We start from the raw sequence: 27,614 nt of genomic DNA, 5'->3' as shown, positions 1-27,614 counted from the left end.
CATAAGCTTTCCCCAGCTGATGGCCACACTCAGTGCGTTCTTTGTCTGGGGGTGGCCCATTTGTCCATCAGCTGCCAAATTTGTGCAGCTTTTAACCCCTGGGCCAACAGGGATAGGAGGAACAAGTTAATCCTGGCGGGATTGCTACCACAGGATTCTTCTTCCTCCTCTCCCTTGAAGGTGCAGGCCGCGACTGCGGCCCCTGGGCCTGTAGAACACCCTACCCTGTCTGGGACTCAACCTCCCTCTGATTCTCAGGGTCAAGGGGACTCTTCTTCCTCTAAGGAGAAGAGGCATAAAGAGAAGCATAAGAGTCACAAGAGGCGGGCTGAGACTCATCCCTCAGCCCCACCATCTAAAGTTCCAAGTCCCTCCACGAGGGCCTCGGATCCTCTCCCTCTCGGCTCCATTCACCTGGTTTCTCGCCGGAGGAGTACCAGTCTCCCTCGAGGTCGTCGAGGCGGCCCTCCCGGCCCGCCTCGACGACCTCTTCTAGAACAACAAGGAGCCTGACCGACGCGAACATGTATCGGATGATGCGTCAATTTTTACAGACTGAAATGCAGATGGGGGTGCTCCTGCCTCCCCCCCTCCGGGGGGGAGAGCAGCCACTTTCTTTACCCCGATAGCTCCTACTCCGACCTGGTTTGGGGTCTCTTGAGTCGTCAGATCCGGGCCATTTCGGAACCGGGGAGTTGTCGGCGCCTACAACACCGATTACTTCGATGCCAACATTAGCCTCGAGCCTGTCAGATCCTAGCTCTTGGGGCCGAGAGCCGAGCATCGTATCCGTGGGGGCAGGTGTGTCTTCGGCTCCGTTCAGGTCGGAGCACACTTCCCTCTCGGGTCCGACCGCTTCGGCTCCAATGCCGATCCCTACCTCTGAGCCGAGGGGGGCTGCTTTCGGAGCCTAGGGAAAGCGGTTCGCCTTTGGCATTCGAGGTAGTGGAGAGGGTTCTGTCGAGACCTTCCAGATCCCCGGTCCGGGTGTCTGATCCACCCGCCCCCCCCCCCCCGATGCATTTGGGTCTATCCTCCATCATCCAGCCTTTGGGACAGCCTGCACCAACACTCCAGTTAGTTCCCGTAGAGGAACAGGACCCCATGGGCGAGCCCTCCTCGGATAGCCCCACCGAGGAGGTTCCTCGCAAACAGAAGTGCAAAAGGAGGCACCTGGACTCCCCTGGGTCCCTCACGGAGGACACAGATTTGGATGAAGGGGAAGGTTCCCCAAGATCACCCCCTGAAGATGTCTCCTTTGGAGACATCATGGAAATGTTGCGAATTAGTGGAGGGTGGTCTGCCCAAAAACCTTCCTCAGACGAGTCTGTGTTTCTGGAGGCATTTGATGCAGGCCCGTCTACCTCCTGGGTGTCCCCCCCGGCTGACCCCCTGGTAGACTTAATTACTACCAGGGCGTGGAAGGAACCGGACACCATGGAGCCAATTCCAAAAAGCCCAGATAAAATTCTTAGCCCTCCCTCGGATAGGCAGGCTTGGTCTAAGGGTTCACCAGTAGATGCCATGTTAGTGGCGGCCGCCACGAAGAAGGAACTTGCACAGGAGAGTTCCTCGGTCCATCCTCCGGATAAGGAATCTCGGACGTTGGACCGTATTGGAAAGCGGATGTTTGCTTCAGCCACCTTTTCTATAAGGGCGCTGAACTTCATGGCACACGTCATCAGACTCCAGCGAGACTTAATAAAGGAATACGCTGGGGCTCCCCTGGGGCTCCCCCGGAGTCCATGACGGCCGAGGATAAGAGGACTTTCTCGACTCGCAATGGCCACTCTGAAATCTATTTCTAACACGTCTGTGCGGCTACTCTCCCACGCCACGGAGGGAGCGGCTAGAGCTAGCGGAGCAGGGGTTGCCTTGCGGCGTCACGCCTGGCTCCGCCTTTGCGATTTTGCGGAACCCTTCAAGGTGTCCTTCGTGAACGCACCCTTTGATGGCTCTTCGCTCTTTGGCAAGACCTTCCGTGAGACGCTGGTCCAAAGTAAAAAGGACGGGAAGACGCTGTCTGCCGTCGGAGTCCGCTTCTCTAATCCCCAACGATCCTTCTCCAGGAATCAGAGGGGACAAAAGAAGATGTGGTTCCGGACGTCTCAGCAGTCCCTTCCAGCTTTGGACACCTCGTCCTTCAGAGGCAGAGGAGGACAAGGTGGACGCCGGCCCAGAGGCAGAGGGGGGGGGCCGCGTAATTTCGGGTCTAGAGAATCGTTCTCGGACGGCCCATGCAACAGCCCTGAGGGCTTACACGGCTGTCCCTCTCTGGAGGCAGTCGGGAGGGGGCGTTTGTCGGAGCATCTCCAAAATTGGGAGTCCATTACGATGGATTGGTGGGTGCTCCGAATTATATCCAGAGGTTACACCATTCCCTTCCTAAGTCTTCCCCCTTCTACGAAGCGCCTCCCCGATTTCCCACCCGATCAAAGGGAGGCGGCAGCTTCAGAGGTTTCGAAGCTGCTAGAAAAAAGAGCCATCCAGCACATCCCCCCAGATCAGTTCAGATTGGGCAATTACTCCAGGTTCTTTTTGGTGCCAAAACAGACGGGGGACTTAAGACCAATTCTAGACCTTTCTTCCTTGAACCTGTTCATTCCCAAAGAAAGGTTCCGGATGGTCACTCTGCAATCAATTCTCACCCTTCTTCAGGAGAACGACTGGATGTGCACCATAGACCTCAAGGATGCGTACTACCATATTCTTATGGACAGACAATCCAGGAGGTTTCTCCATTTTCGGCTCGGAGCCAGTCATTATCAGTTCAGGGTTCTTCTGTTCGGCCTCACCACAGCCCCCAGGGTGTTCACCAAGGTCATGGCAGTTGTTGCAGCCCACCTGAGACTACAGGGCATTCAGGTCTTTCCGTACCTGGACGACTGGCTCCTCAACGCCTTCAACAGGCATCAGCTGTGTTCTGCCAGAGACTATTCTCTCATTCTTGCCCAGCATCTGGGCATTTCAATTAACCTCCAGAAATTCTTCCTTCGTCCTGTACAGGTTCTGGAATTCATAGGGGCCAAAATAGATACTCGCCTCTCTCAGGCCCTTTTAACATCAGACAGCTTGAGCAGTTTGTCACGAATCCCCAGCCCCATCGGCAGAATTAGTCCTGAGGGTGCTGGGCTCTATGGCGGCAGCAATCAGTCTTTCCCTGCACGCACGTCTACGAATGAGGATTCTTCAATGGACCCTCCAGTTCCAATGGTCTCTGTTGCTACACCCTCTAGACACTCCTATTCCCCTGAGCAAGGTTTGCAGGGACTCCCTCCTCTGGTGGCTTTGTTCACGGGAGCTGTGAGAAGGGATACCCTTCTTGATGCCTCATCCCCAAGCCACGTTGACCACGGACGCTTCTCGCCTCGGGTGGGGGGGCATGCTATGGGCAGAACTGTCCAAGGCACGTGGACTCCCTTGGAGACCGCTCTGTATATCAATGTCCTAGAGATTAGGGCAGTGCTTCTAGGGTTGCAAGCTCTTCACGACCTTCTTCCCTTGGAGACTATTGCAATACAGACAGACAACATGGCAGTAGTCTGGTACTTAAACAGAGAGGGACCAGATCTTATCCCCTTTGTCGGGAGGCCATGAGAGTTTGGGAATGGGCGATATCCACCAACCGTTTTCTGATAGCAATGCACATTCCGGGACGGTCCAACGTTCTTGCGGACAAGCTGAGTCGCTTAATCCTCGCACCTTACGAATGGTCTCTGAATCCCTCAGTAGTGAAACAGATTTTCCTCAAATGGGGTCGACCTTGCTGCAATCTTTTTGCTTCGCCGTCAAACACAAAGTGCAGCGAGATTTTCGCTCTGATTCCCCCACCAGGGGAGAGCCCCAGTGACGCTCTGGTTCATGCTTGGCCACCCAATCTCCTCTATGCTTACCCCCCTCTTCCTCTCATGACGAAATTCATACAGAAAGCCTGAAGGTTGGGGAGCAAAGTTCTCCTCATAGCCCCATTCTGGCCTCGCCAGATCTGGTTCCCTTATCTGCGGTCTCACAGTCTAGTTCCTCCTTGGATCTTGGATCCCATCCCGGATCTGATTTCACATCCTGCAGGATTACAACCTCCAAACCTGGAAAACCTCAAGCTCGCGGCTTAGTTGATCCAGTTCCACTGATTGCAAGGACTCCTGGTTTCTCCTCACCAGTGAAAGACATTCTGGTAGCAGCACACAAACCTACTACCAGAAAAATTTACAGTAGTAAGTGGAAGCGCTTTTCTATCTGGGCCACAGACAAGGGTTTGGATCTCTTTACCGTCCCTATTCCAACTGTTCTTGAATTCTTGTCACATATTTTTCATCAAGGAGCCGGTGCATCTACAGTTAAAGTGCAGTTGGCAGCCATCTCTCATTTTCACATAGGAGATGGGCTGGGATCGTTAGCTTCAGCTAAAATATGTAAAACGTTTTTGAAAGGGATTTTTCTGCTGAAGCCACCAGTTAAGACTGCGGTTCCACCATGGGAAATGCCATTGGTTCTGCAAGCATTAACGAGTCCGCCCTTTGAACCGGCCGCCTCGGTTCAATTGAAATTTTTATCCTGGAAAACAGCCTTTCTGATCGCTATTACGTCAGCCAGGAGGGTCTCAGAACTTCAAGCGCTTTGCATGAGACCCCCTTATCTGGTTTTTCATAAGGATAGAGTGTCTCTCAGGACTAACCCCTCTTTTCTGGCCAAAGTGGCCTCTAAATCAAATATTAATCAGTCTATTAATTTACCGGTATTTTTTCCCCAACTTCCAGAACAAAGGGAAATATAAATTACACACATTGGACGTACATAGGCAACTGCGCTTTTACTTGCACAGGACGAAGGATACTCGTAGGTCTGATCAATTGTTTGTGTCCTTTGCCAAACCATCTTTAGGAAAGGCTATTACCAAAGTTACTTTAGCAAACTGGATTTCGCAATGCATCATCCATGCTTACTTAGCCGCAGGGAAACCTGCTCCTTCCGGAGTCCATGCCCATTCAACACGTTCCATAGCTACTTCGGCAGCATTCTGGTCCAGAGTTCCTCTGGATGATATATGTTCAGCAGCTACTTGGTCCTCTTCTCATACAGTCATTTCTCATTATAAGTTGGATATGATATCTAGGCGTAGGGCTTCCTTTGGCTCCGCGGTGCTCCGGAATATCCTTCCTTGAGGACCTCCCAGGGTTTTTATTAGGTAGCTGAGGACTCTGTCCCACAGGTTGCAGAACAGATGAAGTAACTATTTCAGATAAAGAAGTTATGTACTCACCATAACGTTCCATCTGAGTAGGTACTTAATTTGTCTGCAACCGACCCCCCCCCTCCATGCCCCCTATCCAGTATCGTGCTTCCTGACTATGAATAACATTGGATGTTCATCGTGCATACAGCTGCAGTCCTAACAGATGGGGTTATCCTGCCGTCAGGTGGGTCCTTGGTCTGCCGAATTCCAAAGTCTAGGTCCGGCGTCGGTTGTCGTCGCTTCTTCCCTGACGTCAGTGCGGCAGGGGTATAAAGAGGCAGCCGACGCCATTTTCTCCAGTCTTTCTTGCCGCACGGTGCCCGAAGCAAAAGCAGTTCGCAAGTGCCGGTCGGCCAGCTCCTGAGATTTACGAAAGTATTTCAGCCGAAGTCTTCTTGAAAGCTAAGTACCCCGTTGGGGAAACTTTTCTTGCCTCAGACCGATGTCAGACAAAGTTAATAATTGCATTTCATGTGGGAAGCAAATACCGCATAAGGATTTCCACTCTTTCTGTATACATTGCTTAGGACCAGACCACGACGTCTCGGCCTGCCGTTTTTGTGCTAGATTCAATAAGCGCACTATTAAGCATCGGGCGGAGTTTGCCCTTCACTTTTTTGGCAAAAAATGTAATTATATTATGTCGTCGGATACTCCGACTCCAGTTTTGAGCAAAAAACACAAAGATAAGGACCGACATACGAGGTCCGCACCACCTACTGAAACCACGCTAAGGCCGATTACCGGTTCTCCGGTACTCAGCGAGGTGCCTACGCAGCCCCTGAGTACAGATGACAATGCATTACCGGTGTCTTCAGTACCCGAGGTCGCAGGCTCCTTGGCCCCCATTCCTACTACAGATCCCGACGCCACTCCTGGCGGGGAAACTCAGAATTTAGACAGGCCTACCATTTCTCAAGGGGTCTTCAGGCCTTCCTCCTTCTCCATTAAAGCCTTCACTAAATCTAAAGCAGCTATGAAAACCAAAAAACAGGTTCCTCAGACACCCTCTCAAGGCACCATGCCTAAAAAACAGATGCTTAAAATGGCTGAGGATTTGATTACTCTTATCAGGGGTTCTCAACCCCCCTCTGACAAAAGGCCCAGATTAGAGGAAGACTACCCTTCCTCAGATCAAGCTTCCATTACCTCAGAACTATCTGAGGACCAGGATTATGCCTATTCTCCATTCGAAGACTCTGATGCAGAGGAGTCTATTCCCTCGGTCTCTCCCCCAAACCCCCCCCCCCCTGAGGACTTCTCTTTTGGGGAAACCCTGCATACATTGAGGGAACACTTTCACTGGGAAGGCCAAGATTACTCAGATTCCAAGAAAAGGCTCAGGGAATTTCTTCTGCTCCCCCAGCATAGGCCTCTGGCTATCCCTCCTGATTTAGATATATTGGATGATGTGTACACAGAAGCCAGCCTTAATCCTGATTCTTTGCCTCCAGCTCCTGTTAAACCAGACAGGTATTACCGGGTTCCTGATTCTCACCAGTTCCTATGTAAAAGCCATACTGCTGACCCAGAAACAATTTCACAGGGTCCCAAGGGAATTAAGGCCTCTACTGCTAAAAATCCATTACCTTCAGAGAGAGATTCCAGAGCTTTAGAAAGGTGGGGGAAAAAGGTGTACACCTTGGCCACTTTAACTACGAGGGCATTAAACTGTCAGTTCCATATGTTAAAGTATCAACAGTTTTTGATATCTCAGCTGAAAAGCAAGATGACACAACCAGTACAACCAGATTTAAAAGAGTTGCAGGATTTGTTGCATGGTGCAGAGCAAGTGGGTAAACATACCTTGCAGTGTGGTTTTGATGCTTTAGAGGCCTCATGTAGAGCTGCTGTTACGGGGTCTGTTATACGTAGGCATGCTTGGCTCAAAGAGCAAACCTTACCAGATCATGTCAAAGCTAAATTATTAGATGCTCCGCTTCAAAAAGATGTATTGTTTGGTGTTAAAGCTGAGGAGGTGCTAAAGAAAATGTAGGAAAAGGCGAAATCAATGCAAACAGTGAAAGATTTCCTGCAGGTACAGCCTCCATGTTTCAGCAGAAACTGGCCTTCAGAAAATTGGTCCTTTCCAGCCACGGACAGACCTCAAAGGGGCAGATACAGGCGCCCAAGAGGCAGAGGGCAACCTCAAGGATCTTATAGAGCCAGACAGTGGCAAGCACCAGCCCCAAGAGGTGGAGAAGATAGATCACAGTCTTTTAGAAAACAGACACAATGACTTCCCCCTACACCTGCCAAGCAAAGCTTTAATGGCAGCACCTTTGGGCGGAAAACTGACATTATTCTCAAAAAATTGGCATATTGTTACAAAAGACAAATGGATTCTGGACATTATAGACAGAGGCTACAGGTTCCACTTTCACACCCTTCCAAAAATGAGAGGCATGCCAAACCTGCCACAAAATCAAAGGGCAGAGGCACAAAAACAGGTTTCAGCTCTCATGGACATGAAAGCAATTCAAGAGGTACCTGCAAAAGAACAAGGTCAAGGGTTTTATTCCAGACTATTCCTGGTACCGAGGAAAGGCAAAGATGGGAGACCTGTCTTAGACCTATCCATCCTAAACACATATCTACAGGTGCCAAAATTCAAGATGCTCACATTACAGCAGCTTCTTCCCATGCTGGGCAAGGAGTCTTGGCTGGTAACATTGGACCTCAAGGAGGCATACCTGCATGTCCCTATCAGACAAGATTGCAGAAGATACCTCAGATTTCTTGCAGGTTCAACCCATTACCAATTCTCTGCATTTCCCTTTGGCTTATCTACTGCGCCCAGAGTGTTTACGAAATGCCTGGCATCAGTAATCGCCTTCTGCAGACTACAAGGGATACAAATCTACCCATATATCTGGATGACTGCCTGATCCAAGAGGACAGCAAGGACATACTACTGCAGCACCTGGCGTTTGTAATAAAACTGTTGAACTTCCTGGGATACACAGTCAACAAAAAGAAATCAAAACTAATACCCTCTCAACAAATAATTTTCCTGGGTGCCAGCTTGGATACAACCACCTAGATGGCCTACCTCACGCCAGACAAGCAAGGGCAACTGTCTCAATACTTCAGAAAAATGGCAACTTATACCAGGCTAACTGCAAGGAAAATCCTGCAGGCTCTGGGATTCATGGCATCTTGCATCCTACTAATCCCATGTGCCAAGCTGCATATGAGGAAACTTCAATGGTACCTGAAAAACTTATGGTCTCAACACAGCCACAGCTTGGAAACAATTATCCCACTCATTCCATGCCTTCAAAAGGAATTTTTGTGGTGGACTCAAGCTTGCCAAAGAAACACAGGTCTTCCTTTCTGTGTACCTCAAGCAACTCAAATCATCACAACAGACGCCTCAGACTACGCCTGGGGAGCACACATGACAGATCAGTGCATTCAGGGAAAATGGACCGAAAGAAGCACCTTCACATCAACCAAAAGGAAATGCTAGCCGTGCAAAAGGCTATTATGACCTTCAAAGACCTACTGCATCCAGGCCAGCTATTGATAAGGACAGACAACACCACAGTGATGTGGTACATAAACAGGGGGGAACTCATTCATTCCCCCTGTGCAGGCAAGCCATGACCCTATGGAACACAGCACTGGAATTGCAAATTCAACTGCAGGCACAATTCCTGCCAGGGAAGGAAAACACACTGGCAGACAACCTAAGCAGAAATATGACAGATCCACACGAATGGAAGTTGCATCCTCAACTTTTCACAAAGATAACTCAGGCATGGGGACAGCCAGACATAGATCTCTTTGCTACCCACAGAAATTGCCAGTTGAAAAAATTTTGTTCTAGGACCTATCATCCACAGGTCTGGAAAGTGGACGCACTTTCTTTCAATTGGGCAACATTGACAGTCTATGCCTTCCCGCCTCTTCCTCTGCTGCCCAAAGTTCTATTAAAAGCCAGAGCAGAGAGGCCGAAAATGATTCTCATCGCTCCAGACTGGCCAAGACAACACTGGTATTCGCTCCTGAGGAGCCTGACACATTCCCCACCATGGATCCTACCTCTAGTCCCTCTTCTGTTGTCCCAGCACAACTACAAAACCCTTCACAGCCATCTCAAAACTCTAAATCTAGCTGCATGGAGAATTCCTTGATTTCCCACCAATTTCTCCTCTCCAAGGAGGTGCAGGATGTCATCTTGGAGGCCAGAAGACCTTCTACTAGAAAGGCTTACTCCGCCAAATGGAAACGATTTTGTGCCTGGAATCAAGAAAAGGGACAGAATCCTTGGGTAATAAATATACCTCATATTTTACAGTACCTAGCTGAGATGTTAAACAATGGACTTTCCTTCTCCTCCATCAAGATACACGCTTCAGCCATTTCTGCACAATACAACACAGATCCTCCATTATTCTCTCACCCTCTCTTAAGGCAGTTCCTCAGAGGGGCAAAGAATTTAAAACCCCCAAGGAAACTACCAGTCCCTGCTTGGGACCTCAACTACATATTGGAAAAGCTGACCCTTCCTCCCTTCGAGCCAGCTTCTTCAACAGTTACAGTACTTGTCATGGAAAACAGCCTTTCTTCTGGTTATCACCTCAGCACGCAGGGTTTTGGAGCTACAGGCCCTCATGGCTGTGCAACCATTCATCATTTTCCATCAGGACAGAGTTTCCTTACGAACCAATCCTACCTTTATGCCAAAGGTAGTATCCAGTGTAGCTTTGAATCAGACTATCCACTTACCTACCTTCTATCCTAATCCACAAAACAAAGGGGAAAGACTACTACATTCATTGGACATTCACAGACAACTTCGTTACTACTTGGACAGAACAAAGCCATTCAGGAAATCTGAGCAACTCTTTCTGTCCTATGCTGTAGGTGCTCAGGGAAAGGCTATTTCCAAACAGACAATTTCAAAATGGATAGCCCACTGCATACGCTTTTGTTACTCATTTCATGGAAAAACTGTGCCTGCATGCATCAGATCCCACTCCACCAGAGCCACAGCTACTTATGCAGCCTTCCTCAGGGGGGTCCTTACCAAGGACATTTTGGAAGCAGCCACCTGGAGTTCAGTGCACACTTTCTCCAAGCACTATCACCTCCCATTATACTCAAAATCTAGAGCGGGCTTTGCCACAGCAGTCCTGCAGGGCATCCTAGCCCCTCCTAGTTCCACTTAGTGCCTACCACCCTTACTTAGCTGTAGGATTCTACCCATCTGTTAGGACTGCAGCTGTATGCACGATGAACATAGTACAGTTTTGTACCTACCATAAATGTAGATGTTCGAGTGCTCATACAGCTGCAGTCCAGGTTTCCCTTCCCTCCATCCCCTCTTAGGACAGGCCTTATGACAAACACTTTTCATATAACCTTTTTGGGGTATTCTTTTATGGTGTATTTGCTTGCAAGTACCGTTTTTGATTTATCAACATTGCATCTTTGCATAACATTGTTTGCCTTCCTTCTGGGTGCACCTGACATCTGGGGCAAGAAAAACTGAAGAAAATGGCGTCGGCTGCCTCTTTTATACCCCTGCCGCCCTGACGTCAGGGAAGAAGCGACGACAACTGACGCCGGACCTAGACTTTGAAATTCGGCCGACCGAGGACCCGCCTGATGGCAGGATAACCCCATCTGTTAGGACTGCAGCTGTATGAGCACTCGAACATCTACATTTATGGTAGGTACAAAACTGTACTTTCATGCAGTTAGGCAGTAGGTTATGGTACTCTGTCGAGAAGCTTAGTTGCTACTTTAGGCAAACTCGATCTGGGGAAAGGGAGTATGTAGCAGGGGATTATGGGTAAGGGGAGGAGCTAGGAGCTCGGATCTTTTAACTAGTAAAGCTGCCGGCTCGGATCCGAAATCAGATCCGATACCCACAGGTTGCAGACAAATGAAGTACCTACTCAGATGGAACGTTATGGTGAGTACGTAACTTCTTTTTTTTTTTTTTTTGTGTTTCAGAACCGAAGTCTTCAACTAAAGCTCAGTACCCCATTGGGGAAACTTTTTCTTGCTCCTTACCGATGTCAGTAAAAGTTAGTAATTGCATTACTCTTGGAAAGCAAATACCTCATAAAGATTTTCATTCGTACTTTATTCCTTGCCTAGGCCCTGACCACGATGTACCTTGCTGTCCGTTTTGTGCTTTATTTAATCCGCACACTTATCTGTTGTCTGTATATTTTTGCCTCTAAATATTTAGTTTCTCTGTTTAATTATCCAGAAATGTCGTTGGTTAACCATCCGACTGCCGGGATTTCTAAAAAACACAAAGATAAAGACAGAGGCCGCCGAGGTCCAAAATTGCTGACGACGCTTCTCCTAAGCCAATTGCCAGTTCGCCGGTACTCAGTGAAGCGCTTTCGCAGCCCAATGATACCCGCCAGTTCTGATTCGTAGGCATCTACTGAGACCCATTCGGAGTCCGGTATGCCATGAGATGCTTCAACTATGGAACCCGCGGATGTCTCTACCTTGAATGGGTTCGGAGCCACTGTGCAGGCACCGGCTTCTGAAGATGTATTCAGGCCTATGGACTTGCATATTAAAAGGACGCCTCCTTCTTCATTTAGGCCTAAATTCTCGAACCATGCCTAAAAAACCGACGCCCAGGCTGCATGCTCAGGCCTCTGTGCCTAAAAACAAACGATAAGAATGGCTGAAGATCTTATAACTCTAATCCGGGGAAGCCAACCTCCCCCTTTTAAGAGACCTAGGACTGAAGTTGTTTATGAATCTTCTGAACAGGATTCTGATTTTTCTGATTCTTCTGATGATCTGGATTTGCCCTTATCTACTTCTGAGGATTCTGATGCAGAGGACTGTATTCCCTCTGCTTCCGTTCCAGAGGATTTTTCTTTTGGTGAAACCTTACATACTCTTAAGGGAGCATTTCCACTGGGAAAGCCAGGATTTTTCTGATTCAAAAAAAGAGGCTTAGGGATTTCTTACTCCTGCCTCAGCATAGGCCTTTAGCTATTCCTCCTATACTAGACATTGTTGATGATGCCTTTTCCGAATCTAGTTTGGCCCCTGATTCTTTGCCTCCTGCTCCCAGAAAACCAGACGGATATTAGAGGGATGTTCATCATGTTTCACTGTTGCAGTCATTACATTTGGGTAATCTATTGGCAGGTTGCCCTCAGTCGGCCTGATTAACAAAGTCTTGGGTCCTGCGTCGGTTGCTGTCCTTTCTTCCATGACATCAGGTCGTCAGGGGTATAAAACATGCAGCCGACGCCATTACATCAGTATTTGTTGCCGCGTGATGCCCGAAGCAGAAGCAGTTCGCAAGTGCCGGTCGGCCGACTCCTGAAATTTTCCTTTTCGAGTTTCAGAATCGAAGTCTTCAACTTAAAGCTAAGTACCCCGTTGGGGAAACATTTTTTCTTGCTCCTTTCCAATGTCAGTAAAAGTTAATAATTGTATGACTTGTGGGAAGCAAATACCTCATAAGGATTTTCATTTGTACTGTATTCCCTGCCTAGGTCCTGACCATGACGTACCTTGCTGTCGGTTTTGTGCTTTATTTAATCAGCGCACTATCCGTTGTCTGTACATTTTTGCATAAAAATATTTCGGTTCTCTATTTAATTATCCAGAAATGACGTCGGTCAGCCATCCGACTACCGGAATTTCGAAAAAACGCAAAGAAAAAGACAGAGGCAGGCAGTTGTGGTCCAAATCTGCCGACAACTCTTCTAAGCCAGTCGCCAGTTCGCCGGTACTCAGTGAGGCGCTTTCGCAGCCCCTGATACCCGCTACGTCTGATTCGCAGGCCTCTACTGAGACCCATTCGGAGTCCGGTATGCTGCGAGATGCTTCACATTTGGAACCCGCAGATGTCTCTACCTTGGATGGGTCCAGAGCTGCTGAGCAGGCACTGGCTTCTGAGGGTGTATTCAGGCCTAAAGACTTGCATATTAAACAGACTCCAACTTCAGTGCTAAGGCCTAAATCTCGATCTGTGTCTAAACAAAACAATTCCCAGGCCACATGTTCAGGCCCCTATGCCTAAAAAACAAATGATGAAAATGGCTGAAGATTTAATTACTCTAATCAGGGGTAGTCAACCCCCTCCCCCAAGAGGCCTAGGATTGAATTTGACTATGAATCTTCTGACCAGGACTCTGTCTCTTCTGACTATTCTAATGATCTGGATTTGTCCATACCTACTTATGAGGACTCTGAAGCAGAGGAATCCATTCCCTCTGCTTCTCCGCCTGAGGATTTTTCTTTTGGGGAAACTTTGCATACCTTAAGGGAACATTTCCACTGGGAAAGTCAGGATTTCTCTGAATCCAAAAAGAGGCTTGGGTATTACTCCTTCTTCCTCAACATAGGCCTTTGGCTATACCACCTGTACTAGATATTGTTGATGTGTTTTTGGAGTCCAGTATGGCCCCTGATTCCTTGCCTCCAGCCCGTAGCAAACCAGACAGGTACTACAGGGTTCCCAAGTCCCACAAATTCCTTTTCAAAAACCCTGTTGCGGACCCTGAAACCATTTCTCAGGGGCCCAAGGGCATATTAAGGCTTCTACTGCTAAAAATCCTACCCCTTCTGATAGAGACTCCAGGGCGCTGGATAGATGGGGTAAAAAGGTTTATACTTCTGTAACCTTAGCAATCAGGGCTTTAAACTGTCAATTCCATATGCTTAAATATCAACAGCATATCATGGGACTGCTTAAACAGAAAATTATGTTGATTTCTGACTGTGTGGAGAATAAAGATTTGCAGGATTTATTACATTCAGCTGAACAAGTTGGCAAACATACTTTGCAATGTGGTTTTGATTCTTTACAGGCCTCTTCAGGGCTGCTGTTACAGGCTCTGTGCTTAGAAGGAATGCTTGGCTTAAAGAGCAATCTCTGCCTGATCATGTTAAAGCAAAACTTTTGGGTGCTGCTTTACAGCAGGACCACTTATTTGGCAATAAGGCTGAAGAAGTTTTAAAAAAGATGGAAGATAAAGCTAAGTGTATGCAAACTGTGAAAGATTTCTTACAAGTTCAACCTCCTAGATTTAGTAGGCATTGGCCTACTAAGAAATGGTCCTTTCCAGCTACTTCCAGAGCCACTACGGCCAAACCCAGACATTCCAAAACCACCAGGTTTCAGTCCCAAGGGGCTTTCAGATCTAAGCAATGGGGTGCTTCCACTTCCAAATCTGGAAACAACAAGGCACCACCCTATGATAAACAGTCTCAATGACTTCCCTTTGAAATTACCAAGCACTTGCCTCTTAGCCGCCCCTTTGGGGGAAAACTGGCTCTTCATTCAAGAAACTGGCAACTTATAACCCAGGACAAATGGGTTTTAAATATAGTGTCCCAGGGATACAGATTTCATTTCCACACGCTGCCAACTCCAAACGGTGGCCAGGCCTGCCCACAAATCGGTGGGCAGAGGCTCAGAAACAAGTACTTTCCCTCCTAAACATGGGGGCTATTCATCTAGTACCAGAAGAAGAAAAGGGACAAGGTTTTTATTCCAGACTTTTCCTGGTACCCAGAAAAGACAAATCATGGCGTCCAATTCTGGACCTGTCTACTCTAAACACCTTTCTGGACATTCCAAAATTCAAGATGTTGACTGTTCACCATTTACTTCCTAGGCTAGGCAAGGATGCCTGGTTGGCAACTCTCGACCTAAAAGAGGCTTACCTGCATATCCCAATCAGGGAATCTTGAAGATTCCTACGCTTCAGAGCAGGCTGCATGCATTATCAGTTCTCTGCACTGCCCTTTGGCTTGTCTACTGTGCCCAGGGTATTCACAAAGTGCCTAGCTCCAGTCATTGCATTCTGCAGGCAAAGAAATATTCAAATATATCCATACCTGGATGATTGTCTAATTCAGGCAGAACGACAGGACATTCTTTTGAATCATCTGGCCTTTGTTCAGAGGGTACTGACTTGTCTGGGGTACACCATAAACGAAAAGAAATCACACCTGGTACCCTGTCAACAAATTATATTCCTGGGAGCAAGCTTGAATACAACTTCCCAGATGACTTTCCTCACGCCAGAGAAACGGACATATTTGACAACCTACTTCAAACAAGTGGCCACAAAAACCCAGTTATCTGCAAGGCAAATACTGCAGGCCTTTGGATTCATGGCCTTCTGCATTCTTCTGATTCCATATGCAAGGCTGCATATGAGGAAACTGCAGTGGTATCTCAAAGGCTTATGGTGCCAACATCCACAAGATCTAGAAGCTATGATTCCTATCATACCTTGTCTACGCCTAGAGTTCCTTTGGTGGGCAGAGGCCTGCCACCAAAACATGGGACTATCATTCACACTACCCCCTGCCTCCCAAACCCTTAACAGATGCATCAGACTATATACATGGGGGGGCTCACCTGGCAGGGAAGTCCATTCAGGGCAAATGGAACCCAAGTCAAATGCACCTACACATAAATCAAAAGGAAATGTTAGCTGTACAGAATGCTCTGACAGCCTTCAAGGACCACATTCTTTCAGGACAACTAATGGTAAAGACAGGCAACGCCACGGTCATGTGGTACATAAACAAGCAGGGGGGCGCACACCCTTACCCCCTCTGCAGGCTAGCCATGGCATGGTGGAACACAGCCTTGAGCTACCAAGTGAATCTACAAGCTCAATTCCTGCCTGGAAAACTCAATACACTGGCAGATGGACTAAGCAGAAACCTCATGGACCCACACAAGTGGAAACTGGAACCAAGGATGTTTGCATGTTGACAAGCAAATGGGGGAGCCCAGATATAGACCTGTTTGCCTCCCCCCAGAACCATCAGTTAGACAAATTTTGCACAAAGACTGCCCACAAACTAGCTTGGAAAGTGGATGCTCTATCCTTCAGCTGGAAAAACCTATCCGTTTATGACTTTCCTCTTCTGCCTCTGCTCTCCAAGGTACTACTAAAGGTCAAACAGGACAAGCCAAGGACGATTTTAATTGCACCAGACTGGCCACGCCAACACTGGTACCCCCTCTTGCGCAGTGTGTCACGCTTGGCCCCATGGCACCTGCCTCGGACTCCTTCCCTGTTGTCTCAGCAGGGGAACCAGATTCTGCACCCTCAGCTGCAAACCCTGAACCTAGCAGCCTGGCTAATTATCTAATGTCTTCTTTTCCACCCCTCAGTAAATCAGTGATGGATGTCATTTTAGAGGCCAGGAGACCTTGTACTAGAAAATCATATGCTGCAAAATGGAAAAGATTTTGTACCTGGAACCAATCTCAAGGGATGAGCGCAGCAGTGCCCAATTTACCTCAGATTCTACAATATTTGACTGAGATGCTTCATAAGGGCTTGATATAGACCTGTTTGCCTCCCCCCAGAACCATCAGTTAGACAAATTTTCCTCCATCAAAATTCATACCTCAGCCATTTCAGCTCATTATAGCACAGAGCCTCCCCTCTTCTCTCACCCCCACTGCTCAAGCAGTTCCTCATAGGGGCCAAAAATTTAAGGCCACAGAGGAGAGCTCCAACTCCAGCCTGGGACCTTAGCTTTGTCTTGGAGAAACTCATTCTTCCTCCTTTTGCACCAGCTGCTTCTGCAGATTTAAAATTCCTTTCCTGGAAAACCGCTTTCCTTTTAGCAATCACTTCTGCAAGAAGAGTATCTGAGTTACAGGTCCTTATGGCAGTAGAGCCTTTCTTCGTCTTTCATGCGGACAGGGTGTCCCTCAGAACCAATCCCTCCTTCATGCCCAAGGTGGTATCAAGTGTGGCTCTTTATCAGTCCATTCATTTGCCTACCTTTTTTCCTAGCCCACAGAACAAAGGGGAACGGATACTGCAATCCTTAGATGTGCACAGACAACTTAGATTCTACTTGGACAGGACTAAACCTCAAAGGAAATCCAAACAACTGTTGGTGGCATTTGCTGCAGGGAGAGAGGGGAAAGCTATTTCTAAGCAAACAATTTCAAAATGGATACGCCACTGCATTCATTTCTGCTATAAAGCACCATGGAAAACCTATCCCACAGGGCATCAGACCCCATTCAACCAGGGCTGCATCTACCTGTACAGCCTTTCTCAGGGGCGTCCCTACAAGGGACATCCTAGAAGCTGCAACCTGGAGTTCTGTACATACTTTCACCAAGCATTATCATTTGCCAATTTTCTCTGGATCCAGAGCTGTTTTTTGCCACTGCAGTCTTGCAGGGCCTTATAGCTGGTCCTAATTCTATTTAAATTCCACCTCCCAACCTTAGCTTTGGGAATCTACCCACATGTAATGACTGCAACAGTGAAACATGAAGAACATAGTACAGTTGTGTACACTTACCATAAATGTAGATGTTCGTGTGTATTCACTGTTGCAGTCCTGGTTACCCTCCCTCCAGCCCCCCTTTCTTCTTTTGGCTATACCTCTAATCTTATTTACTATGCTCAAAAAGCTTTTTGGTGTATTTGCTTTTTTGTTGGAGATATATCCTTGTATTATAGATTTAATTGCTTCCCATTGGGGGGCACCTGACATCTGGGACAAGAAAAACTGATGTAATGGTTTCGGCTGCATGTTTTATACCCCTGACGACCTGATGTCATGGAAGAAGGGACAGCAACTGAAGCAGGACCCAAGACTTTGTTAATCAGGCCGACTGAGGGCTACTGCAAGCAGATAACCCAAATGTAATGACTGCAACAGTGAGTACACTCGAACATCTACATTTATGGTAAGTGTACACAACTGTACTTTTCTAATTTCCATCTGCTCTACAGAGAACTCCCTGTAATCTTTGAAACAGACTGCAGTCCCTTCTTTGACTTCATTGCTGTTGTTGTACCAGGTTTCTAGCTGAACATCTTTCTTGCTGTTTTATTGGATTTTTGTCTGCTGGGGAAAAGGACATCTTATGTCTATATAGCAGCTGTTTTCTGTGTCAGAGAAAGTGAGTGAGACAGAAGGAAGCAGACACCTAGTAGTCCATATTGGCATATGCCTCTGTTTGTCAGAGAAAATCAGCCAGGCATTCAGTAGTCCAAATTGGCAAATGTGTTTTGATTTTTTGGATGGCTTGTGCTTCTGGGTTAGGTCCATTTTCATTTGAGGCCACCAGAGAAAATCTGGAGAAATTAACAGTCAGAAGCACTTTTTACATAATGACATTAATAAGCAGTTATTGTAATTTGGTTAACAGACAAATTTCTCCAATTACATGTAAATTTCTTCTTTTTGTATGATTTACTCGGGTATATATGTTGTCTGCCGTGTGTTTAATATTTGTATGCATTTTTATTTTATAAAACTGTTGTAATGGTGCTAATTCTTTTCACTCACTCTGACCTTTTAACCTTGAACAGTTGTCGGCGAAAGCAGTGGCGCACAGACCTACCAGCAACCAGCGTGATAATCACATTTCATAATGAAGCCAGGTCTGCCTTACTCCGAACTGTTGTAAGGTAATAGTTTCAACTGCTTGACTTATTAATGAGTTAATTTTTCTTAGTACAGTGTAATGTGCTAATACTGATAATGTCAGGTGTCAGGCTTGGAATACCTGAAAGACTATCAAAAATGAAAAAAAATAAAAAAATAATACCCAGCATCATTAAATTGAGAATGTGATTCTCGCACTAAGTGCGAGATATTTTCTTGCATTGTTAGAAGTCATATTGTACTTGTGAACGCAAAGACATATACCACACCATCAACCAACGAAAAATACTTTTTTTCATTTTGTTACCGTCACAAACTACCCACTGATGAACTTTTAGCTGCTGCTATTCTTTCATGCTGTATTATTGTTTTCAGGTACAGCATTGCAGCTTTCTGTAAGATTAGAAAGATATTTTTCCAGTAAAATATTTGGACATTTTTTTACTTGTTGGATGCAACTGATCAGGACTGCCCTTTGAAAGGAGGGGCAGGTGGTAGCCTTAATTCTAAGACTGCTGCCTGTTCTAAATGGCTTGTTTCAGTGAAGAGATGTTGATGGAATTGCCCGAAGTTAGTTACAACTTTTTTCTTATAGGAACTGTTTCTATATACTTTAACAGTATGTACAATTATTTGATTTCTGATATTTGTATCACATATCAAGTAACATGATTTTAAAAGACGTCTCATGTTTTGTAATGGAGTTATTTTTATTGAGTTTTTCTTGTAGCTTATTTTGTTATCAGTATTACATGTTGGTTAAAGTAAATATATCCAGCCATATTTGAGGGCAGCTTCTGTACATATGGTAGTAACTGCACTGATCAGATGCAGTACTGTGTAGATGTTATAGCATAAAATCAAAAGTAACTGTGATGTTTTTTTTTCATTATTTTGTTTTACCGATTTGCAGCTATGCTGTTGCTTGTTGACACTCTCCCACACTAATGAATGCAGTGTCATTTTAAGTAGGCTGACATGTGGGCAGACTACATGGGGCCTTTAAAATTATATATTTTTGCAGTAGCTACATAAACGGTAAAGTAGGTTATAGATGTTCTACACATGAACTACAGGCACTCATATTGCAGCCAGCAGTGAAAAGGCTTCACCTGATTTGATGCAGTTGATACTGGAATGTCATTATTTAAAGAAAATGGTCTTGGGTCTGGATTTTGTTCTCCACCATTCTTGATTTTTTCATATTCTGCACAAAACGGGCATCCTTACAGATCCACACTAGGACATTTCAGGGATAGCAGCAACATATATACACACAAACACATTGTGTGTGTGTGTGTGTGTGTGTGTGTGTGTGTGTGTACACAAACACACTTGCTTCATTTACTTGACTCTTCCTTGTAGCACATGTCCATGTTGGTGTGAATGACCTTAGCCGTACCTCCCTGGACTACATGAAAAAAGTAATGGAAGAACTCTCTGATCACGTAGCCCAGGCCGGTATGACCCTGACCCTGAGTAGCATCCTACCCTCACCAAGAGTGATACCACAGTATAATTCATAGGTTCATAGGTTGGTACTAGGCTATCAGCCCTAGGGCCTATACAAGCCTAGCCATAACAATTCCCTGGCTATTTCTTCCCACATTATTTACTTTCCTGGAAATATCAATTTCAACACTTGGCTAAGCTTCTGATGTCATTCAAAGGTGATCCAGTGTCTGTCAGCCTGGGATGACCTGCTCGACAAGCCATGCTGCTTCTCTAGAGACCGCTTTCACCTGTTTACCCTTAGGCTTTCTAATACTGGCCAAGGCTCTTGCCACCCCCATAGTGCCTTTTTTAAGGCAAGGCTCAAAAGACAAACCCCCTGCTGTAAATAGCACAAGTAACAATAAACTGAGGGTAATGCTACTCAGAAGCCTAAATCTCAAAATGCACGCACTCGAGGCACTCCTCAGTATGGAGAAAATCGATATATGTGCAGTAACAGAAACCTGGTTTAAGGCTCCAGAGAGCACCCCAGCACTACCAGGCTACAACTCATATCAAACATTTTGGCCACAAAACCCAGACCGAAATACAAAAGGCGGGGATGTATCCATATTCATCAAGGATACCCACACCTCCAGGTTAGTTGCACAGCACAATGCTTCAGAGATCAGCCACATGCAACTAACAATGGGCAGAACTGCAATTCAAATTGTAGCTCGCTACAGATCGCCCACCATGTCCCAGGATCCCCATTCCGCATTTCTGGAAACACTGGGAAACTAAAGGTCCTACCAAACACCCTGATATTGGGTGATTTCAATTACCCAAACATTAACTGGGAAAACTACTCAAGTAACTCCCTTGCCCAACATTTCGTAGAATTTATAAACTCAAATGCCCTGGATCAAATGGTCAGCACCCCCAACAGAGGTTACAACGTATTGGACCTGGTCGTCACCAACATGGGCGACCAGTGTTCCACACCGGAGGTCAACCCCTCGTTGGTTAGATCTGACCATAAACTAATCACTCTGGATATCCACATACCGCCCCCTCCCCAGGTCAAAGAAACCACCGTGAAAAACTTTTCAAAAGCAAACTTCACGTTACTTAAGACCGAGGTGGAAAGTTTCAAATCCCTCATGCTAAAGGATAACGCTGCCCAAGCTGCAGAATTCCTTACTAATGCACTCTACGGGCACCTACAAGAATGCATCGATCGTGCTATCCCAAGCAAAACCAAGACTCACTCCTCCAAGAAAAGGAAACCAGTCTGGTGGACCCCTGCCATAAACAAGCTATACAATAGAATGAGGAAAGTAGTACAGAAAAGAGGAAAATCCCAAGAAGGGAAGACATCCCTGATCAGTATCAGCAAGAAACTATGATCCCTCATAAAATCATCCAAGGCTAGCTTCGAAAGAAAAATTGCCAAGGACTTCAAAGATAACCACAAGGCATTCTTTAGCTATGTCAAGAATCTAAATGGCAATTCTCAGATCTGCTCGGAGTTGGTGAAGAATGGCACAAAATATACTGAACCGACCGATATCGCCAACATCCTGGCAGACAGGTTCAATACAAACTTCACCCCCCTCTCACCCCTAAAAGGGCCCATAACCATACCAGAAGAATGTAGTGCCCCTGAAATCACAGACACTCAGGTTAAAACAGCCCTCTCCAAAGCCAAAAACACAGCATTAATGGGACCGGACGGTGTCCCAGGCTGCGTCCTACATGAGCTCAAAGATGAACTAACCCCTCACTTAAACACACTGGTCAAACTCAGCCTCTCCACAAGCTGTGTGTCCATAGAGTAGTGCACAGCAACGGTTATTCCACTCCACAAAGGTGGAACCACAACAGACCCTAGGAACTACCTCTCTATAGGCTTATAGCTAGCTTGATCTGCAAGGCTGTGGAGCTCATCATCATGGATCTCATTAACAGAGACATTGGGAACCTCCAAACACTGGACCCTACCCAGTTCGGCTTTAAGGGCAGATCATACCTCCTAAACCTGGTGGAATCTGAGTCCGTTACCAAAGCTATAGATGTGGGAAAAGTGGTCCACACAGCCTACCTAGACCTTGCAAAGGCCTTCGACACCATTCCCCATTCTGGTATTATAGACAACCTCACCAGCCTGAACATAAACCCCTACATCACGAGATGGGTTGCCAACTGGCTCACAGACAGAGCCCACATGATAAGAGTTGCGGGAGCTAGGTCTTGACTCTAAACCGGGTACAAGTGGCGTTCCTCAGGGCTCAGTCCTAGGACCCCTTCTGTTCGGCATGTACTTCTCAGAGGTACAGGCAAGCACATTAGGACTATGGCTGACCAAGTTCGCAGACTACTGCAAACTAGGGGCTATAAACTGACTCTTCAGCTGACACAGACATCCTCCAAAATGGTCTCACTGAGACAGATACCTGGTATCAAAACCATGGCCTCAAGGTAAATGCCAAAAAATGCATAGTCATCCCCTTTGGAAAAAACAAAGTACCCACAAACTACCACATAGGTGGTAGCCCCCTAAATATGGAAGATGTAATAAGGGATCTGGGGACCCAAGTAGATAGTAATCTCTCCTTTGATAATCACATTGCCAAAGTGGTTAGAAAATCCTTCCATGTGGCCCACCTAATCACAAAAGGGTTTGCATCCATATCAAAAGAGGTCATTGTGCCTCTCTACGCATCACTCATCAGACCCATCATAGAGTACAATGCCCCATTTGGGATGTACCTTACAAGGCACCTGCAACAGCTGGAAAGACCACAGAAGTACCTCACCAAGAGGATCACTGGTCTCAAACAGATGCCCTATGCAGCTTGACTGAAGAAGCTCCAGCTGTACTCTGTTGCATACCGCCTACTCAAAGGTGATCTCTGCCTGACATACAAGGCCATGTCCAACCCAGAATTGATGGACATGCTCCACCTAAAGAAAACCATATCCCCTCGAGCCACATGCTCTAGGGATCTTAACCTCACCACAACAATAAATAGGACATGCTGGAGGGATAGATTCCTGTCCCAGAGACTTCCCATGCTCTGGAACAAGATTCCAATGTACGTTAGGCAGAGCTCCTCACTAACACTCTCCAAGAGAAACCTTGACGAGTGGATGGGAAACGGAAAGTTTACCCCGGGGATCACTTTAGTGGGTCTGCTGGACAGAGGCACAGGGAACTAACCTAAGGGGGTGGCGAAAGCCAACACATTCCGGCTAGACTTATAAATGTCTTTGGGCAGATAGCGTAGTGCCTACCTATGAGCCTATGTCATTCCTCACAGGAAATTTTAAATTGTGAGAGGAAGGGCTTCACAGTCATTTTCTGATGCCAGTAATGAGGACCTCACTTTTTATCTTTCTGAAAAAGGGAAACTGACCAACAGTGCATTTCTTTTGTGTGCAGTTGCATTTTTTTTATGAATGAAGATGCATTCATTATTGGTTTAGCATTTTGTTGTCGCTTCCATTTAAGTCCATCTTGTATTTAAATCCTGTTTTTATATGAAAACAACACAGTCTGTGGAAGGAGGTAGGTCATTTTCATCACTAGTAACATTTAGAAACAAAAATGAACTTGGTAGCCTTATTTTCCTTGTGTTGCAAATATTTTATTTGCACTTTCATTTGAAACCACCCATCACCCCTTAGAAAGAGAAGTAAAAGGTTAACCTGAGGCTATTAATGGGTCTACCCTTCTTATCTTGTTCTCCGACAAATATTCCCTCCATTCTAAGAGTTTATTTGCCACATCTCTGTGTGTATGTGTATTAGAGTTGTCGCCTTTCTGTAGTGCCATTTCTTGACAAACAAACCCCACCCCATGCATAATCTAGCCACGCACATTTCCTTTAGTACCCGCGCCCTTCAGCACAAGTCTTGAATACCATATGTAGTTACTACTAAAGGGACAGAATGTACATTGAATCAGATGTAGTGTAAAAAACAAAAAAAAAACTTTTTGCTGTAATTCATTCAAAGCAGTGCATTAAGGGTTAAATACAGCAGTACATCAAAGTTGCACCAATGGATGAAAGACAAACAAGCATGGGAAAACTACTAATTGTATAGAAAGTGAAAAATCGTAGTCATGTCACAATTTTTATATATATTGAAGTTATAGCAAGTGGCCTGCTCTTGCTGGAAAGTCTTTACTTATATTTGAAGCTGTATTTTGCATTTGATCTGGCAGCCTTAAGTAATGGCTGGTTACTTTTTTACAAATGTATAAAATGTTGGCAACTTTTATTAAAATGTAGCTTGACCTGCAACTCAGCCCTCACAAGAGAGACAAGCATTCTGTTTGTATCAGTGTGTGGATTCCTCCTGAGTGAAAAAACCCTTTCCACAAAGCTGTTGCTGGGGGGAATTTAAAGGGCGAACTACACCAGTCTGTAAAGCAGTTTCCAGTCTGGAGCTTTACTAAAAAATAAGTCATTCAGTGATCACTTGCAAATGCCTCAGTCATCTGTAACAGGGCTGGCAATGCAGCAGTTAAAATGCAGTTGTTCGAGTAAAGTTCTTCAGTGTCCACATCCAATTTGAAAATGCCTGCAGCTGTACACAGTTCTGGCCAAGTTACATGATGTTGGATGCTGAGTACCTGCATAAAGGGACTATTATCATAGTCAAACCACTTCTGTAGGTAGTACTTTACTTCAGCCATAGCAGAGCAGGTCTGTAGGAACTTCTGTGATTTTTATAGTAAAGTGCTTTAAGGCAGATGAAGCTCTAGCACCGAATAACTGGTCATCTAGCCTCCTCTCCAATTAACTTTAAGACTTACCATCACTGTGCACAACTCTGAAGTAGAATGTGTGTTGCTTTCAAGTTTTGCTATAGACTTGTGGACTTTCTGCAGGATGTACTGCATGAAATGTATGTAGCATTCTGCCTCTGAGATATCCCCGCTGATGCCATCCTCATCTGTTTCCACAAATCTCCAGGTAAGGGGTGACACTCCTCCGGTCCTTGACTAATAACTTTTAATAACAGGCCACCATTCTGCCACACAGCTCACCACAGCTGGGAAACAGACAACCACCTTATAACGACATGCTGCATGCTTTCCTTATAGCCATGGTCTAGAGAAGAATAGAAGTCCTTCAACAGTGCCAGTTTTTGCATATGTTGAAAACTCAGTAAGTACTTTCAGAACCAAAGTCTTCACATCAAACCTTGCAAGGGACTTGCTTGCATGCTTTGCACAGTTATGTATTATGTGGCATAAACAGTTTGCTGCAGTGATGTGAGGCATCTCCTATTTCAGATGTTTAAAAACAGACCTGTGTTTTCCATAATTAACTGAAGCACTGTCCGCATCATAGCTAGCAATGTTCTGTACTTTTAGTCCTTTCTGCACAAGGATGTCCTTTATTCTTGTAAAGATGCATTCGGCACTTTGGTTATGATCCTCATAGAAATCCAGAAGTTTCTGTTGTGTGCCACTGCTGTGTGTGAAGTACTGAATAACCAGGGGGAACATTTTTCTGTCTCCTTTATTGAATGCGTCTGATCCTAGTGACAAATAGGAAGTGCCAAGTTCCAGCAGAAGGGAGCACCTCTGTGAATGAGGTGCAAGTATATTCATTACAGTGCTCTCAGGTTTTGTCTTCCCACATCTGAATTTCGAAGCCAAAGTAGAATCAGGGAAAACTCTGTGCCAGCTTACCTCTACAGTCTGTAGATTGATTTAAGTGATAATGTTTCACTCCATGATAAACTGCTGTCATTTCAGTTGCTGTCACTTTGGAAGCTTCACTGGTTGCACTATGTGGCTGAATAAACTTTGTCATTAAAAATTCTGCCTCTGGAGCTGAAGGCTTTGCTGATGTTTGTCTGACTTCTGGTGGCTTTTCACTGCCTTTTCCTCATCCCAATTTATAGTGAAAGTTGTTCCACAGGATGTGCACCTGGCCATGGCATCTGCATTTGGAACAGGTCGCACCCATGAGTAGCTTTTCTCCCATACGTTATTTTAAGTGTAGAGTGCTTTTAACTTCTTAAAGAGACATTGTGGTGCTTCCAGCCTCTTGCTGATCCATTGACCTTTTCCCGAACATGATTCTTGCTGGATCCTTGCTCAACACCAATACAGTAAACCAAAACAGCTAATAATACAAATCAAGATTACGTGACCAAACAGCAGTGCCGGGGGGGGGGGGGGCTCCTGTGCCCTAGTCACTAGCCAGAGATGCCTGATCACATCCACATGTGAATCTCCAGACTTTTACAACTTGATATAAGGGGGGGGTGGGGACAAATGTGCAAAAAGATACAGACTCCACCTGAAATGTTGACAATGGAAGTCAAGCAGTGTAAGTCAGCAAAAGTAACTCTTGTTTAGAGACTTTCTGCAGCAGTTAAACACACGAACCTGGTGCGACAGCAGAACATGCAGATCCAACACAGAAGGCATACGACCATGACTAAAATCTGTGCATCAGATACTGAAGAAACAACAATAACTACTGTCCCAAGTTGATACCCTCAGCTGTTGCACAGAATCCAACCAAAAACTATCCACTGAGTCTGGACACAGAGTGAGAGCAAAGTTCAGACATACTGTGGGCCGACAAGACTATAAAGATGAACTGCATGGTAGCTCAGCAATCATAACACCCTATGCAACTGTAATAACTTGGGAAGAAACAAACTAAAACAAAATAGGCATGTCATAGGTACTCAGATGACATAATTTGAATAAATTATTGCAAAGCCAAAAAGAATACATCGCAAAGGCTCAAAAATCAGAGCAATTTTTAATATTGCTCCTACAGTCGTAGAAAGTTGATAGAACAGTTATTACCTTGCATATATGTGTATATTTTATTTATTTAACATTTATTGACTGGGAAAGTCTGAGTAGAACAGAACTTATTTTCAGTGAAATACTGCAGATGCATGTCTTTGGAATGTGGGAGGAACCCACACAAACGCAGGGAAGACATGCAGACTCCGCACAGAAGCTACCCTAACTGACAATCAAACCGGAGAATCTCGTGCTGTGAGGCAACGTGAGTGTGTGTGTGTGTGTGTGTGTGTGTGTGTGTGTGTGTGTGTGTGTGTGTGTGTATTTATATATATATATATATATATATATATATATATATATATATATATATATATATTTATGTGTGTGTGTATATCTCTACTTCAGTTGATTGAAAGCTCACTAGACTGAATCACATTTCACAGAGCACACTTGACTGAATGCTCATTTCACTGAAAGCTCACTTGACTGCAACTCGTTTTGTTGAAAGGTATATGCCCTTTCCCCATTGTAGTGCAATCCTGGAGTTGGTATGTATAGTAAGGGGGTGTGGGGGGAACATTGGTGGGTGTGGGGGGCATAGCCCCCCACATAGTTTGGGTATATATTGTGTAATATAAAGAGGTATTCATTATAGTTGTCAGTATCCATGTATACCATTTAAAATGTATAAAATAGGTGGGTGGTGCCCCCACCCTCCTTATATATATATATATATATATATATATGTAGATATATATA

The 27,614-nt window shown here is 45.6% G+C and overlaps 1 protein-coding gene across 6 annotated transcripts in view; it reads left to right on the top strand.

Moving 5' to 3' along the window:
- Positions 1–27,614, top strand: part of GALNT2 (polypeptide N-acetylgalactosaminyltransferase 2) — a 1,695,325-nt gene that overhangs the window by 637,338 nt on the left and 1,030,373 nt on the right. For all 6 annotated transcript variants that reach the window (XM_044076112.1, XM_044076089.1, XM_044076094.1 and 3 more), the window contains one exon: positions 18,553–18,651. In XM_044076112.1, the coding sequence (XP_043932047.1) occupies positions 18,553–18,651 (99 nt within the window). The remainder of the gene's footprint in view (positions 1–18,552; positions 18,652–27,614) is intronic.

Source organism: Protopterus annectens, chromosome 1.part1, assembly GCF_019279795.1.
Source record: "Protopterus annectens isolate FY-2018-M chromosome 1.part1, PAN1.0, whole genome shotgun sequence".
NCBI lineage: Eukaryota > Metazoa > Chordata > Ceratodontiformes > Protopteridae > Protopterus > Protopterus annectens.
This window is presented reverse-complemented; position numbering and strand designations above follow the sequence as displayed.